Here is an 18,385-nt window from a genome sequence, read left to right on the forward strand (position 1 = left end):
CAAGTCAGTTACCATTCCGCCACAGGCCCTCACCTTCTTGCACTAGTGGACAAATCCACACAGCATCTTAACAAGCATTCCATTCCATCAACCAACCCCTTCACTTATCATCATGACCAACGTGTCACTCATGGGATGGGGTACCCACCTAGGAGCCCTCACAGCCCAAGGTAAATGGTCCTTTAGAGAGCAAGCGCTCCATATCAATCTTTTAGAACTGAGAGCAGTACGTGATGTATGCTGGCATTTCCTGCACCATATAGCATTGCAAGACTATCAACATTATGACAGACAACACCACTTGCATGTATTATATACAATCCCCATCCCTATGTACGGAAGCCCTCAAACTATGGAATTGGTGCTTGGCGCATCAGATTACCCCCATTGCCATTTACCTCCCAGGAGTGCTGAATGTTACAGCAGACACCCTCAGTCATAAGTTCTGTGACCACCATGAATGGGAGGTAGATATGCACACCTTCAGTTATGTGTTTTGCCAATGGGGTCAGCCAGACATAGACCGTATCGCGACCAGGGACTATTGCAAATGCCACCTTTTCTGTTCCAGAGCGGCCTTAAGGAAACACTCCCTTGGGGACAGTTTCTCCATCAAATGGGACGCTCTGTTACTCTACGCATTCCCTGCCCTCCCCATGCTTCACAAGGTCATCATCAAAATCAGAACAGAATGAATCCGTGTGATTCTTATCGCACCAGCATGGTTGAGACAAACATGGTAGCCTTACCTTCACAGAATGACGGTAACAGATCCATACGCTTTTCCACCTCAACTCAGTCTCCTCTCCCAGAATCACAGCGCAATTCTTCCCTCCAAACCACACAAACTGCGTCTCTATGCCTGGCTCCAGGATTTCGAAAATACCTGTCAGAAAGAGTAAAGCAAATACTAATCGACAGTAGAAAAGAATTGACCAGGAGAACATACCTTTACAAATGGAACAGGTTCTCCCAGTGGCTTAAGCATACTCACACTATACCACCTGAAACTGCCTCTCTCTCCCCCTCCTGGTTCAAATCAGCTGTTGAGCGGAATAACACGTGGGCGAGATTATGCTAATGAAGTGCGGGATATTTAAATCCCCGCTTCATTAGCAATTTCGGTCGGCTACATTTGCATCCCTAGCTCGAACTAGGGAGCAAGTGTAGATGTACCCCCAGAGTGCATATCCATGTATGGAATGTAGATGGGGACCACAGTTATCTAAGAACTTCAGTTACAAGTACGTAGCACCCATTTTATACATGGCTTTGACACTTACTCATTCCTGAAAAGTTCAGATATATGTGTTTGACTCCAGTATATTGTATGAATTATATTTGTGTTGTCTTTTTTGAGAGATACTAACTGTTAAGGCATTAAAAAATAAGTAAATTGGTTTTGATATACTATATAATATAGTAAACTGAACATTTGTTTGTTTTCTGTCTTCTGTTTGTAACTACCAAACATTTTTTTAAAACCCTCAAACAGATTATGCCTGTCCTTCCCACTTAATGCTTTAGCTTCAGTAACTAAAAACAACTCTGACTTTGGGTGACCAAATTAGCTATGGTTAATCAAATCTTTCGTTTCTCTTAATGAAGATATACTTCTCAGCCATCTGAGATTGTGGTAGATTGTGGACCATATACAGACAAAAGTGGGCTGTATGAAAGATTGTTAAAAGAATTGGATGAAGCACTTAACTTTCTAAATGACTGCAACATATCTATACATGCAAAAGAGAGAGACTCTACATTAATTTCTAAACAGGTAAGGGCATTATGCGAGTTATAAAACACATACTTGGACTTTTATCATTGCTTGTTCATTGCTTTCCCTGTTAATTACAGAAACATTTATTTTAATTCATTTATTTTAATATATTTAACTAAATTAATCTTAATTTCCTGTGACAGATTGTGAAGTTTTCATTTGATCCTTGGGTAAAATTGTGGTTCAGTTTAAGATAATAGCAAAACTCCCACTCATGTGAATATGTCCAGGATTTCACCCATTAACTTTGTTAGTTTAGAACCCCCCTCCCCCCCCCGACTCAGGGGTTTATACTGTCCAGTTGCTCATAAATGCATTATGAAATATAACTTTAGCATAATTATTCTGAGACCGATTTTGAGATTGCTGTGCATCACACTACAAAATAGTCATTAAATCCTCCTTATCCAAGGACAAAAATGATAAAATGTCCAGTTTAGCTGTAGTGGCTGGTGTTGCTGGTGAAGAAGTATTTTTTATGTTCTCTCCTATCTTGTTTGTGGGGGGGCTTTGAAAAGAAATAATTGTAGATATATTTTACAAAGAAACCAGCCACTGTTATGCTTCCAGTGAGGATTATCTTCATATTAAAAATGAATGACCAATGTAAAATGAATAAATGATTAATATTTTCTGTTGAACTGGGGTTTTAATTCATTTGTTGTAGATACTGTCAGATTGTCGAGCTGTGTTGGTTGTTCTGGGACCCTGGTGTGCAGATAAGGTAGCTGGAATGATGGTGAGAGAGCTACAGAAGTACATCAAACATGAGCAAGAAGAACTGCACAGGAAATTTTTATTGTTTACAGACACTTTCCTAAGGAAAATACATGCACTCTGTGAAGAGCACTTCTCACCTGCCTCACTTGATCTGAAATTTGTAACCCCGAAAGTGATAAAACTGCTTGAAATCTTACGTAAATATAAACCATATGAGCGGCAGCAGTTTGAAAGTGTTGAGTGGTATAATAATAGGAATCAGGATAATTATGTGTCATGGAGTGATTCTGAAGATGATGATGAGGATGAAGAAATAGAGGAGAAAGAGAAGCCAGACACAAATTTCCCTTCTCCTTTTACTAATATTTTGTGTGGAATTATTTTTGTGGAAAGGAGATACACAGCAGTCGTCCTAAACAGGTAAAACTTTAAAAAATGAAAATCTTAAAGAATGTATCACATCGATAAAGGGGAACATATGTTAGGATTATCTAGGAAACAGAGTGTTGGATTTTAAGAAAGCTAGCCCATTTTGTGTTTGAGTCAAAACAAGAGACCTAGAACATTTGACCAATAACTAATGTTCCCTCTAATATTTTCCATCAGTGTGTGGGATAAATTTTGTTGTGTATCAAGGCAGGTGCAGATGTGCAGCACCACCAGTAGAAACACATGCTGCCGGTTGTGGGTGCTCTGCTAATCAACTGCATGGTGTTTAAATCTCTCCTGGGTGGCCATACAAGCACTTCACCTTGGAGAGCACTGCCAATAACCAATGTGAGCTTTTGAGTAAAATTTTCAAAAGTACCTCAGTCCCTTTTAAAAATTGGACGTGGGTTCCTAAATCACTTAAGCACTTCTGAAAATTTTACCCTGTGAATTTTATAGTTTGACCATATATCAATATGATTCCAGTTTAATAGATCCCAAGTTTATAATTATAAGAAAAGTTTATATGTGCAATATTGAAACATTTGGATTTTTAAAACTCTTTATTCCATAAAATGTCAAGCCCTTGTGTTCCTTATCCGTAACAAAAAGGTGCACAGTGGGGCATCTGCCAAAAATATTGAAGATATGTGAAATACTCTAGTTGCATCAGGTATGTTTCTTTTTTCCCTGAAAAGGTAATCTGCATTGGCTATATAGAAATACTACTTTACTAGTAAGTGCTGATTGCCCCAAGTAAACAATGAAAGAAGTGCTTCAAGAAATTAATTAACATTTTTTTCTGTTTTTAAAACAGCTGATATGCTGGAAAAATCCCCCCATACACTGTATTTTGTGCATTCGTCACATATTAACACTGGACATTTTTAACATTCAAGATTAAACTTTCTCATGGAAGGAAATGAAAAGTTATTCCACTAGTACATATCCTCTGCTTCTCCTCACCCAATCACATACTCTTCCATCTCCACAGTTATTGAACACCACAGCCATCACACTATTGCGTTTTCACTCTTCAGTTCACATAATTTTTACCAAATTATTTTTTCACCAACATATAGTAGTTGGTTGTGTTCGGAGACACTAAAGGATTTTATTCAGAAGTCTGGTTCAACAGCATGATTTTGGGAGCTTAGTTAAGGGTGCAGTGCATGGTTTCTGGTGTACAAGTGGTTGGGGATGAAGTAGAGGATCTGTACTGTGAAATGGAAGGTGTGTACTGTTAGCTCTATCTTTCATTGCCTTGTTTTGTGAATTTGTCAGGCAGTGTGTACTATATAGCAACCCCAACTGCTTCCAAATGAAGTTTTTCTGTGGTGATTCCTGAGTTGTTTCTACATCTCAATTAGGGAGGAGAACAGACCTGTTGGGATGCAAGGACAGCAAGAGAATGTTTCCATCAACAGTTGTGCATGAACTCTTCTCAGTTACAGGATAAAACCTGCAGGAAAAACCTCCATGGGGGAGCAACCCTTATGTGTAACCAACACCCTATCAATCAAGTTTGCATTCACAAAACCCTATCAGTCGGGATTACATGTACTCTCCCTCTCATTATTTCCACCCTCACCTTGCCCTATCAGATCAATCAGTGAGCTTTCTAGGCGCCTTCTCCTTGCTCTTCTCTTTCAGCCTTCTCTCCCATTACAGTCTGTCTTCTGTATACGCAGTTCCCGTTCACCAAACAAGGTGTCCCATCAGTCAGATTGGTGTCCATGCTTAATAAATTTTCAATTATGAAAATAGTGGATTGGATAACTGTAAGAAAGACCCCCATATCCAAAATTATCTTTAAATAAAAACCAAAACACTACCTGTTGCATTCGTCCTCTTCAGGATCTGCCTTTACTAATTTTTGTGTGGATAGAAAATATTTTTAGAAAATATCAGTCAACAAGGAAAAGTTTCAGACAGAATCCATATTTTAAAACTTCTGTTTAAAAATAATTACAAAGAGAAGCTAGGCAACTAGCTTTTCAACTTATTCATAAATGATCTGGAGAAAGGGGTTAGCAGTGAGGTAGTAAAGTTTGCGGATGATACCAAACTGTTTAGGATTGTCAAGACAGAAGCAGACTGTGAGGGACTCCAAGAAGATCTCACCAAACTCAGTGATTGGGCAGCAAAATGGCAAATGAAATTTAATGTGGATAAGTGTAAAGTAATGCACATTGGGAAAAATAACCCCAACTATATGTACAGTATGATGGGGGCTAATTTGGCTACGACAAATCAGGAAAGGGATCTTGGAGTTATCCTGGACAGTTCTCTGAAAACTTCCACGCAGTGTGTAGCGGCGGTCAAAAAGGAAAATAGGTTGCTAGGAATTATTAGGAAAGGGATAGAAAATAAGACCCAGAATATCTTACTGCCCCTGTATAAAACTATGGTACGCCCACATTTTGAATACTGTGTACAGATGTGGTCTCCTCACCTCAAAAAAGATATTTTGGCCTTGGAAAGGGTTCAGAAAAGGGCAACTAAAATGATTAGGGGTTTGGAACGGGTCCCATATGAGGAGAGGTTAAAGCGACTGGGACTTTTCAGTTTAGAAAAGAGGAGACTGAGGGGGGATATGATAGAGGTATATAAAATCACAAGTGGTGTGGAGAGGGCGGATAAAGAAAAGTTATTTATTAGTTCCCTAAATAGAAGAACTAGAGGACACCAAATGAAATTAATGGGGAGCAGGTTTAAAATTAATAAAAGAAAGTTCTTCTTCACACAGCGTGTAGTCAACCTGTGGAACTCCTTGCCAGAGGAGGCTGTGAAGGCTAGGACTATAATAGAGTTTAAAGAGAAGCTAGATAATTTCATGGAGGTTAGGTCCATAAAAGGCTATTAGCCAGGGGATAAAATGGTGTCCTTGGCCTCTGTTTTTCAGAGGCTGGAGAGAGATGGCAGGAGACAGATCGCTCGATCATTGTCTTCGGTCCACCCTCTCTGGGGCACCTGGTGCAGGCCACTGTCGGTAGACAGGATACTGGGCTAGATGGACCTTTGGTCTGACCCAGTACGTTCTTATGTAAATTCCATAGAAAATTTAGGAGATGTGGGGGGGAAAAAACCCTATACCATGTCAGGAACTTCACACCAACTGGTCATCTTTACTTAGAGAGAAACAGGATTTTATGCTGACTGTTAAGCCCATTTTGGAACATAACTATTTAGTTACCTTTCATTTTTTTCCAGGGCCAGTTGTCCCAATTGTAAGGTACTTTGGCTAACGTCTAGAATTGGTAGAACTTTATTGCACTCCTAAAATGTTTGCCAGGATTCTCATATGAATTCTGAAGGGGCATAAATTGAGACATCTGTTTAAAGATTTGGCCCACATTTTACTGTAAAGTCTGCAGCAGTATTAATTTTCATTCAGTGGCGTTTTCAGTAAATGCAACTGGTTTTTTAACAACATAGTTAAATAATTCTATTTCTTCTGGACAGAAGCATAATGTTCTGCACCTACCAGTGCTTAATATTTGAAATTTGGGCCCAATCCAAAACCCACTAAAGTTTTGAGTTTAGTCTAAACTTTAGAGTATTAGAACAGAACATTTATGAAGTGTTTTAATTGAATGTATGCTTTAGGATTGCAGATGGTTTAACAAAAAATACCGAACACTCCCCTAACCCCCCGCCCCCAAAATTCTATTGTGGGGGAAAAAAAGGGGCGGATAGACCAAAGTTGTTGAGCCAAAAAAGGGCGGGGGGAGGGCGTGACCAAAGTTGTTAAGCGCAAAAAAAAAAAACAAAAAAAAAAGCGCTGCGCCTTTAATTGGCCCCATGCTCCTCACTCCCCCGCCAAATACAGCGGGGGAATATTGTCCCCCGCCAGGCTTCCACCTGAGGGAAACAGGAAATACCGGACATTTCACATGTTTGGTATTTTCTGGGTTTTTTTTTTTAATCGGATGGGGGGCCCGAATAACGGATGGTCCGAGCAAAAACCGGACACCTGGCAACCCTACGCCTTCAGTTAATTTGATCACTGGATTGAAGAGCTTTAAAGAAGGAATATTCTCTATAAGAAGAAACAAAGGTGAAAGTTTTGGGGATCTGACTTTGAAAAAACATAATCAGGTAAATAACTGACCTCTTAATTTTCCATACGGCCTTTGAACTAAGAGACTCTGAGTCTTTCAGTGCAGGCAGTAAAGACAGATTTTTAGACCCAGAGATCCCAGTTTCATTCCCCAGTACATAAGACTCACCAATGGAAATTGCATTGCACAAGCAATTACTATGATTATACACGCATTGTGTTTTACACAGACAGATGGCTAGTCACGATTAGTTGCTTAACTTATTCATGAAATCAGTGTTGTATAGACAAACTTTAGCCTGTTAGGCCCTGGAAGATGAAAGGGAAAGACAAAAGAAGAGACCTATTTTAATATCAACGCAGAAGGCTGACTATATATAATTTTATAATTCCTATATTGTATTAATTATTGAGGAATGTATTTAATTATTGAGGAATTTATTTAATTAACTAATTGCAAACATATTTCGATATGAGAAAGATAGTCTTTTTTTAATTAGTGCTAAATATCATATTTATAGTCTCATTTCACAAAACATTACAGCAAGCTTCTCAAAACTTTAACAACATGCATGAACAGAAAATATATAAATTACACAGATACTTATTCTTAACATTAACGTCATAATTTTACATTCCATCAAAATAATCTATAACAGTAAAACTATTTCTGTATATATTTCCTTCTAGTACTACCTTATTTAACCTGAAAAGAATCAAGAGGGTCTTGAACTGTTTTGTACTGTGATGGTGGAATCAATGTTCTTTCAGTTGGTTTGTTAATTTACAAAGCTAAGCTAGGAAATTATTTCAATATAATAACACCTGAAATAACTATTTTGAAATAGCATGTCCACACTGCAGGGAAGCCTCAAAGTCAGTCCAAGGCAGGCTCCCTGATGTGGAGATGCTATCTCAACTTAGAGCACTGGGAAGTAATTACTTTGAATAACTCGGGAGTAGTTATTTTGAAATAGCAGCAGAGCATCCACACTACCGCTATTTTGAAATAACTATTTCAAAATAAGCAGCATTCCTCATGGAAAGCAGGAGTTATTATTTAAAAATAACCAGTCTTTTATTTCTAAAGAATGGGCCTTGGTAGTGTGGACCCTCTGCCTATTATTTTGAAATAACTCCCCAGTGTAGGCCAGGGCTTAGCTAGTTTCTTGTTGCTTGAGGTCCACCCACGCAAAGATAGTTGCAGGATATGAGATCTAATGTTCCATATTCAAGTTATTTTTATTTATGTGTGTGATAGACACACACATGTTTTTTAGTTTGCTTATCTCTTTATAAATATGCATATGTTCATAATGCACATTCAATGTATTTGTCATCCTCACAACAGGTAAAGGTGTAAAATGTTTGAGTACAGAGTTTGTAACTTTTAGAACTGGTGTGAACACTTGGTTCTGGTTTCTTAGATTTTGTTTATCTTAGAGTATGTTTATCTGGGGATCAAACCTGCTAGAACCCAAACCTGAATGTCTACTCTGTAATTCTTTTAGACCCATCGATGTAGCCCAAGTCAGATGATGCAAGTGTGCTGTAGGTCTCTTATCCTTTTGAAGACATTTCTTAAGAGGGTCCTTTTTGTTCCACCTTGGCACTTCTTTAAAGGGACTTACTTTTCAGGGTGTCTCAGTTTGAACAGCCAGAAATTGAGGAATCCCAAAGTCACTGGCACCTTTTGAAAATCTTGGCCTTCAAGTATAGATTGTCCATAATAGACCTAAAGCATGTGCGCATGTATGCAGTCCATCTTCGATTATCCCTACCAAAGTTTCACCATAAACTTTCGGTTACAGAAAAGGAATACTAAGGCCATCTGTATATTTGTTGGCAAAATACCTGATTACCAAACTTCAATTTTAAATATAGGTTTTACAAAGGAAAGATTAACTTTCATATTCTTAGCTATGTCCAACTCCAAAATGTATAATATTTCTAGGTTGATAAAGGAAGCTGGCAAACAAGATCCAGAGCTGGCTTACATCAGCAGCAATTTTATAACTGGACATGGCATTGGAAAGAATCAGCCTCGCAACAAACAGATGGAGGTGGAATTTAGAAAACAAGAAGAGGTAACTTAAGTGAAAAGAATTCTACAATATTATTATGTTTAAAATCATTTAATTTTGCAGACAAAATCTGTTCAGTAACTTCTGGATTCTTAGGAAGTATTCTTACTTGATGGATCTGCACACATGTTTGTGGTAGTGATGTTTTTACAAAAAACGTGTTTGAAAAAATTGGGTTGTCAAAATATATAATTAGATAGAATTTAAAATGGTCTGTATAACCAGTTTCTTGTCAGGTCATCAATCATTTAAGTCTCCTTTAGTGGATTAACATCATACTCGACTGTTTCACAGAAAATCAAGTATCTTAAAATTTCCTGACTGCTGTGTAGAATATTTGTAATAACAGTAAATTGCTAATAATTAAAAGCTCAATTTTACATTGAGTCTGCGATAGAATTAAAAACCATGGTCTTAAATATCATGTTGGTTCTTTTAAAAAAAACAAACAAACTTTAAAACTCTGAATGGGATTTGAATGTCCTTGGTAAAAGCTATCTTTGTAGCTTGAACCCCACTAATAATCTTACTTTTAAAGGAATTACATAATCTACCCCAGGGGTTCCCAAACTTTTTGACACGGGGACCAGTAAATCCATTCATGAACTTTTGGAGGACCAGTAATGTATATTTGCATATTCATTAATCAAATGATTAATATTCAAGTAAGTTGTTTCTGGTCCTCCCAGATCTCCCAGTGCCAGCTTTAGCAGAGCTTTTGATATGGTCACCCACAATATTCTTGCCAGAAAGTTAAGGAATATGGATTGGATAAATGGGGGGTGTAAGATAGACAGAAAGCTGGTTAGACCAGGGTTTCCCAAACTTTTTACTTTAATTGGAACCCTTTTTTTTCAGTTCTGCCTTTTGCAGCCCAAAAATATAAACACATGAAAAACAAACTGAGAAAATACCAGACATATAACATGTCTGGTATTTTCTCAGTAGGTAAGTTGTATTATTACTAGATGTATCAGTTTGTAGTTTCGAACTGCCTGGCTGATAAATGTGCTCAGGCTGCATGAGTGTGTCTACCAGCCAGATAGTTCGCAATTACTCGAGGGGTGTGTGTGTTTGCGGGGTGGGGGGACAGTAGAATCCCTGTGCCGGACTAACTTGTGCTTTGTGGGTGGGGGGGAGGGGGGGAAGGGGGGAACGGGGTCGGGTCAGTCCCACTCCCTGCAGGCCAATTCATTCCTCCCCCCTGCTCCCCTTGCTGCGCCTCTGGCCAGCCCCACTTCCCCCAACCCCCTCCTGGGCAGCCAGTTCTCCCCCGCTTTTCCTCCCAATCTCCCTTGGCCAGCCCAACTGCCTGCATCCAGCCCTCCTTCCAACGGCCGCTTCTCCCACCCCACCCATATCTTCCCTGGCCAGCTCCCTGCCCCCAACCTCACACCCCCCAGCAGCCCTGCTTCCACCAGCCCCCCAATCTCCCCAGCCTGCCCTGATTCCCCCATCCAGTTCTGTTTCTGGTGGCCAGCTCTCCCCTCCTCCTCACCCCAGAATCCCCTGGCACCTGCACCTTCCCTTAGCCCTGCACCCTCCTGGTGCCTCCCTTTGCCCTCTTTTTCCCTAATATCCACCCCCTCACCAGTCTCTGCCCCATTCCTCTCCTGCCCCTCTGGGCCCTCACATACAATTTGCTCCATCCTGACCTGCCTCATGCCCCCCTTCTTTCAAGCCTTCTCCCAGCACCTCCCCCTCCAGCCCCCAGCGCCCTTCCCCTCTCCCAGCATCCCCCTGTCCCCCATCCCACTGACAACTCCCCTCCTGCCCTTTCTCTCATTGTCTGCACTTGACCCCCTGGTATTTGTCTCTCCTGCACCCCTATCTCTTGGTGCCTTTCCCTCCTCCGCCCAAGCTCCTTCTCCTCCCCCCGCCTCTCCTCGTCTCTGCCACTGCATAAGCTGGTTCTCTACCTTCTCCTTCCACATTGCGGGGCTGGAGTCTGCACTCGAGCCCCGGAGGCCGAACCCGGAGCCAGCCAGCTCCCGCAACGTGCCTCCCATGGGTTTCAAAACCCCGGGCCGTGATGTCATGTCACGCCTGGGCGTCCTCCCCGGCCCCGCATGGGCGGCAGGCGGCGAGGAGGAGCTGCGCACGGCAGGGAAGGGGTGGGGCCGAGGGGAATGCTCTGGGGGCGGGGTGGGAGGGCGCGTGGGGAGGCTGGCGGGGGGGGGGGGGAGGGGGATCCAGGGCCCGCTCCAGGCAGAGCTGGGGAGAGACCCCAGCTCCACATAGTGGTGGAGCAGGGCCCCGGTTCTTAACTCGCCGGCACTTCCGGGTTCAGGGGCGTGGGCGGCCACCAGGCACGCTGAGGCCCGGCATTTTTTTTCCGGGTCGCGGACCATAGTTTGGGAAACGCTGATCTACCCTATTGCAGTCTGATGTCCTTTGATATCATTAGCTTATTACATTCAAAGAATCAAAATTTAACACAAATTCAAAGATGGCTACCAATTTGATATAAAATCTATGAAAGTGGAATGTCCTAGTGTTTTGAAATCTGTAATTGATTGCTTGGGTTGTGTAATACAGACTTAATCAGTCACAAGTTTTATAATAATATATTAATGGCCAGGATCCTTTTAACAATAAATATTGTATGGAGTTTTTGTGTGGTATGCATAGTAAGGAGTAGAAAAGCATACACTAATGAAAGATCTTATTATATTGCTCAATATTTTTCAAAGTGGTTGTTAAATGGTGATGTGGTGTGACAGGTATTGACTCCGTTACTGATTTTGCAGCCAGTTCATTTAGAAAGCCAATGTTCATAAGAAGAAGATCCTATAACAAAAGTCAAAGAGGGACAAAATTAGGGAGTATGTTACACGTGTTTTAGACTGAAGAGAAAATATTTAGAATGAACTTTCATATCTGTCATTAAGTACTTCCAATTTAGAAACAGTTGAAAAGTTAACTTTTATTAATCCTATTTCAAAACTGAATCTCTTTTCAAAATTAATGTGCCCAACATTACACACACTGAAATTTTAAATTAGTAAATGCTATTAACAGTTGTTCAGTAAAAACATTGATTTAAAAAGTAGCTTTGTACTTTATTGTATGGGGGAAGGAGGCTCTTGCTTCCACACACAATATAATAGGCCATAAATTCTTACATTCTTTTCTTTCAAGTAAACCTGATTTTTACTTCCTTTTTATTCCTTTAATGGATTTTAAAGTATTATATGGCATTGTTCTTTTTTATAATTGTTGTTTGTCTGGATTACTTATTGCAGTTTGTTTTTTATATACCTGTTGTGACTTTTCTTTTATCAGGTTGCCCATAATCATTCCTTGATCTCAGTGAATTAAATTGTTATTAGCAGAAACATCAGCTATGGATACTATCATTTCCAAGAGTCATTCTTCAGTATCAGAAATCTGATCGGTTATTCCCAAACTGTTGATTTAAAAAATGCTTTTCTGAACACTTCCTTGCTGGAATATAGCCAAAAGAGATGTAGCATTGCAGATAAGTGGGTGTTCTCTGTCCCCATGATTAGAGATTGCCACATCTTTTTAGAATCCCTCATAGTTTAAAATGTAATTTCAAGGAATCTGATCTGCCTTTCTGTTTTAAAAGTTGTTGCTCTGAATTTCTGAAAAGATTTTTTTTTTTTCATTTTAACTGAACACTGTAATCTTTCTAATTTTTTTTTTTTTAACGGGCCTTCGGAATTGATTTTGGGGTATTTTTTACATTGTATTACAGAATTTGTTAAAATTCATTCAAACAATTGTGTACAGAACTGATTTCTTAGATGTTTCTTTTCTTGATTATTTTTATAGGTACTTCGAAAATTTCGAGCACATGAGACCAACTTACTTATTGCTACTAGTATTGTTGAAGAGGGAGTTGACATACCAAAATGCAATTTGGTGGTTCGTTTTGATTTGCCCACAGAATACCGTTCCTATGTGCAGTCCAAAGGAAGAGCCAGGGCACCAATCTCAAATTACATCATGTTGGCAGACACAGACAAAATCAAGAGTTTTGAAGAAGATCTTAAAACTTACAAAGCAATTGAGAAAGTATGTATCTAAAGGAATATACTTCTTGGTTGGAAAGATACTTTTTAAAAAATAGTCTATTTCTCATCATATTCTGTGTTTTAAATGTTAAGATCCTCAGAAACAAATGCTCAAAGTCCGTTGATACTAGTGAAACTGAAACTGAACCCATTGTGGATGATGATGATATCTTTCCACCCTATGTGTTGAGGCCAGATGACAGCAGTCCCAGAGTTACAATTAACACTGCAATTGGACACATCAATAGGTATGGGACAAATTCACTTTTTTCCTTTCACTTTGATGTCTTCAGACAGAAGTTCTCCATTGAATTTCACAATAAGGCAGCATAAGGTATGGCACAACAAACTTGCCTATAATACTCTATCAGCATGCTTCAGCTCTGTTCAGAATGAGATTACAGCTTGAGTTTGAGAGGGTAGGCCTGTTGTTTGATCCATTCAATCTTTGTCTGAGAGAGCCAACAGGAATGCTGGTTCTGATGTTGGTGTTATTGATGTGGATTCTCTGTCTACTAAGAACTTCACTGGGATATGAACATAAACTCACTGATGTTTACTCGTATTGCTGAAAAGTACAAAGTTACTATGGTGATATGCACGTTATAAAAAGCTACGTAAAATACAGACCACCAACTCATTTAAAGTCCACCATTCAACCATCAAATGGGTAGAGACTTAGTTGCTTCTTGAGAGAAGCCTCATAAAATCTTCCCACTCATATTTCTGAAAGCTTATGATCTATCTTAATGGTCTTAGACAGGCCTGGGCAAAATACGGCCCCCACCAAGCCACCGGATCCAGCCCGTGGAAGCAGTGGGGAGCCCTAGGCAGGCTCCCCAGCTTGCCCTACAGCCCCATGCACTGTGCAGAAACGCAGCTGCAGGGATCCGTTTCTGTTGTAAAACTGGAGGGGAGGAGGGAAGTTTTAGGAGCCGCCCTATCCCCAGCACATTCCCATTGGTCAGTTTCTGGCAGAAACCAGCCCATGGGAGCTGCTTGTTAGAATAACAGGCAGCTAAGAAGAATCACACCCCCTCTCTTGGGCTCAGTTATTCATGAAGCACATGGCCAGGCAGGCTGGCTGATGGAGGAACATTTTAAGCTCGGCCGGCAGGCAGGCAGGCTAGTTTGGCAGCTGGCAAGTAAGTCTCTTGGCCACAGCCTGCTTCTGGCACCCCAGCCCTTTCCTGCCCCAACTCTCTGCCTCCTCCCCGCTCCACATACCCAAACCCTCTGTCCCCCTCTTATACCCAGACCCCCTTCCAGATCTGGTACTCCAATCTCCTGCTCCATATCACAATCCCCTCCTATCCTGCACTTCCATCCCCTGCCCTTGGTAACAACCATCTGCTTCATCCCAACTCCCTCCCAGACTCCAGTCTCCTTCCTGCACTTCAGTTCCTTATCCCAAGCTCCCTTCTGCACCCAACCTCCATTTCAGACCCCGCATCTCCATTAATATCATGGAGGAGTGTGGCTCTCGACCACTTTCCAAAACCTTGGAGTGACCCTCCATCAGAAATTATTGCCACCCCTGATCTTAGATGATTACATTAAATCATTTTACTGTTCTTTATTAATATTAGGAAATTGAAGTGATAGGACTAAAATCTTTCATACTTCCTCCATTATCAATTTGAGAGTCCTCGTGAGCTGTACATAGGATCTTGCTTTTAGGTTTAGAAGGGCAGGCTTTTTAAAATCTGTTGTCAAATTAGGTACTGTGCACGATTACCAAGCGATCCATTTACTCATCTGGCTCCTAAGTGTAAAACCCAAGAACTACCTGATAATACATTTTACTCAACTCTCTACCTGCCAATCAACTCACCTCTTCGAGCTTCTATTGTTGTAAGTATTTGGCATGGGGATGGAAATAAGTGAATTAAATAAGTATATATGTGTGGATGAATTTTCCATTGGCATTAATTTGTAACTACATGCACTCGCTGCTGCTGCTGCTGCTGCTGCTGCTGTGTGTGTGTGTGTGTGTGTGTGTGTGTGTGTGTGTGTGTGTGTGTGAGAGTGAGTGAGAGAGAGAGAGAGATATATCTCAGCAACTTTCTTTCATTGTAAATCCCAGAGACTTTTAGTGTTTTTTCTGCAGCCACACGCTTATTTGAGTTGTTGTTTGTGTTCCAGAGTTCTATGGTGCCATATTTCATCAGGTTCAAAAACCATCAGTAAATTCACTAAGAAATAACAAAGCAAGAATATCTTTGAAGGAGGCATGTTTATGTGTTTTTGGCAACCTCAACTGCATATTTTTAAACTATAAATAGTAATGCTATATTTCTGCATGCTGTATAGGTAGCATAAGAGTTGATAATGTTTTAAAAACAGTAACTCTCTTGTAATGAGTTTTAACATCTCTTCTGCTGAGTTTATGAAACCATTATTACATTTATGTTAATGTAACAGTTTAAATATATTGGCGAACTATGTACTGTTAAATATAGCTTTAAAATATTTTGTGAAATATTTCTAGGGTCCTCCAATGAGTTGTGCAAGACTGGCTGAGAGAGTGGTAGCTCTTATTTGCTGTGAAAAACTTCACAAAATTGGTAAGAGTCTTTGAAAACAACAAGCATCTCTTAGGTTAAGGAAAAAAATACGTAGAAGCATTGTGGAAGTTATTGGTAAAGACTTCTGCTATACATAATATGGTAGAGGATTTAATGGTTTAACCCCATAGTACAATGTTCTGTGATGCGATCATATAATGAAATAATATAGCATGCATCCATGTAGAGTTAAGGTTGTCAAAGTAATCTCACCGCTGAATTTCTATGGCTTTAAAATGGTAAATTCAGTATCAATTGGTAACATAGGTTTTGACATGGAATATGCTTTTTATATAGGAAAAAAATATCAGCTACCAAAGCACATTTCAGAGTTCTGGTATAATTTGAGAGCTACATTTCTCAGCCGTGAGGTAACCATAGAATATGACTTTCTAAAAGTTCAATAGTAACAAGGGCTTTTATGTACATTCCAAAATGTAATGCTTTGGAGGTAGTCTCTCTAGTTAACAGCAAAATGTTTATAAGAACTCAAAAGTTCTTCTTCAAGTGCTGGTCCCTATGTATGTTCCATATGTGCGTATGTGTTTGCACTGTGCACCTGAATCCAGAAAGATCTTGCAAGTAATATCCATTGGTCTGCTAAGCCCAGTTTTATGTCCCTCTGGGGTTTCATATTTTACATTTGTATATATATTTGTACTGCGTTTAAAACATTTTGTAAGCCATCTCGAATATTTTAAATAGAGAGGTGGGGTAAAAATATTTAAATATATAAATAAATAAACAATGTGCAAATTAATCCAGTCATTTATTTCGGGTCCAGTCTCCCTTTAATTGGTGTAGAAAGTTGATTTTTTTTAATGTCAACTTCATCACAGGGAGACTATTTAAAATTTTTATTTTAAACATAGTTTGGAATTCTTGGAGTTCTGCCGTCAATGTTGTTTTACTCAGAACAAATTAGCAACTTTAATTGGCAAGAAGTTAATAAAGCTGTGCATGGTATCATGATGAGCATGTTCTCACTATTATTTAGTGAGATCACCTAAATATTATGTAGCCTCTAAGGCAGGGGTGGGCAAGAAAATGGCAGTGGTTCACCAGGGTTAGGCCCTAGTGGTCCTTTCCCACTATATTTGCACTTCTGCAGGTATGAGGAATCACAGCTCCTATTGGCCAGAACAGCGATTCATGGCAAATGGGAGTTGCAGTCCCCCATACTGAGGGGAGACAGGTAAATACGGTGGTGTGTCCCCTCCTCTCCTCAGCAGACCAGATTCAGCCCAGGGGCCAGTATTTGCCCACCCCTGCTCTAAAGACATGTCTGCCCTGCAATCAGACACCTGTGCCTGGTCTATACTAGCTGACTCGAGCTCGCTGGATTTGGTGTAGATGTTCAGGCTTGAGCTGCAGCCCAAGATGTGGGACTTTCCCACATTACTGGATGCTAGAGCCTAGGCTGTGGCCTGAACCCTAACATTTACACCACAGGTAGACAGCCCCGTTGCCAAAGCCCTGCAAGCCTGAGTCAGCTGGCAGGGCCAGCTGCAATGTAGACAGAACCTCAGTTGCATCTTGCAGGTTATATGATTTCATTGAATGAACATAGCTAATCTATAATATTAAAATGTGATTATTCATACTATTATTAATCTGTACTCATTAATAACATTTAGGTGAACTGGATGATCACTTGATGCCGGTTGGAAAAGAGACGGTTAAATATGAGGAAGAGCTTGATTTACATGATGAAGAAGAAACCAGTGTTCCAGGTAGACCAGGGTCTACAAAACGAAGGCAATGCTACCCTAAAGCTGTTAGTATCATTCATTGCTCTCCAGATCTGTGATTTAGTATATTCTGGTTTTGGCTGGAAAGAAGACACGTTTTTCTAAGTTTAAGTCTCTAACTTGTCTGACAAAAGAGTGTTTCACAAATAAAGGTTTTATTACAAGTGTTTCAAACTTTTCAGCAGGATGGCCTTTACATTATAAAAAGTATCTAGTACTGACTTCTAGCTATATGTCAGTCTCTCTTTTAAAGGAAAGAGGATAAATATTAGCTGTCAGAACAATAAAAATATTTTTCATGCTAGCTGGGACTCTCTGTTTAAAAAAAAAAAATTCCTTGTTGCATTTCATCCCATGCATAATTACCATATATAGAATCATAGAAGACTAGAACTGGAAGGGACCTTGAAAAAGTCAAGTCCAGTCCCCTGCCCTCACAGCAGGACCAAACACCACCTAGATCATCCTTGATAGATATGTATCTAACCTGCTTTTATATTACTCCGATGGAGATTCTACAACCTCCCTAAACAATTTATTCCAGTGCTTAACAACCCTGAAAGTTAAGAAGTTTTTATATATTATAGCTTTAAACATTTGTTGAAAGAAACAGGAAATTATGAAATTTTAGTTGAAGATTTTTCCCTGTTTTTTTTTTATTTTGAATCTCCCCCTCCCCCGCTTTCTTTACAGATTTTCTTTTGTACATCATACAGATAGCTCTCTATCCCGATGGAATCTTGATAATCATGGACCAAATTCTTTGTTATACCAGTGCAATTGTATTGAAGTAGTGAAGTTTCACTGCTGTAATTGAGTAACAAACTTACCTCAGATAAACTGAATATCAGAAGAAATTTTTAGAAACTTCAGCATCCAGTTCAATATGTCAAAGTATAGAAAGTAAAGAACTTCTTTTTCCAAAGTCTGTGAAAGGAAGTCATGGGATTC

The 18,385-nt window shown here is 39.8% G+C and overlaps 1 protein-coding gene across 15 annotated transcripts in view; it reads left to right on the plus strand.

Annotated features, from left to right (window-relative positions):
* The window catches only part of DICER1 (dicer 1, ribonuclease III), a 108,915-nt gene that overhangs the window by 56,608 nt on the left and 33,922 nt on the right, over positions 1-18,385 (plus strand). For 14 of the 15 annotated variants that reach the window (XM_075926644.2, XM_014578870.3, XM_006133693.4 and 11 more), the window contains 8 exons: positions 1,609-1,777; positions 2,448-2,920; positions 8,947-9,079; positions 12,875-13,117; positions 13,210-13,364; positions 14,838-14,970; positions 15,608-15,683; positions 17,321-17,460. In XM_075926644.2, coding sequence (XP_075782759.2) covers positions 1,609-1,777; positions 2,448-2,920; positions 8,947-9,079; positions 12,875-13,117; positions 13,210-13,364; positions 14,838-14,970; positions 15,608-15,683; positions 17,321-17,460 — 1,522 coding nt within the window. Of the gene's footprint in view, positions 1-1,608; positions 1,778-2,447; positions 2,925-8,946; positions 9,080-12,874; positions 13,118-13,209; positions 13,365-14,837; positions 14,971-15,607; positions 15,684-17,320; positions 17,461-18,385 lie in introns of those variants that run through there. The other variant, XM_089778365.1, reaches the window with a different exon arrangement.

Source organism: Pelodiscus sinensis, chromosome 5 (assembly GCF_052426305.1).
Source record: "Pelodiscus sinensis isolate ZL-2025 chromosome 5, ASM5242630v1, whole genome shotgun sequence".
Taxonomy (NCBI): domain Eukaryota; kingdom Metazoa; phylum Chordata; order Testudines; family Trionychidae; genus Pelodiscus; species Pelodiscus sinensis.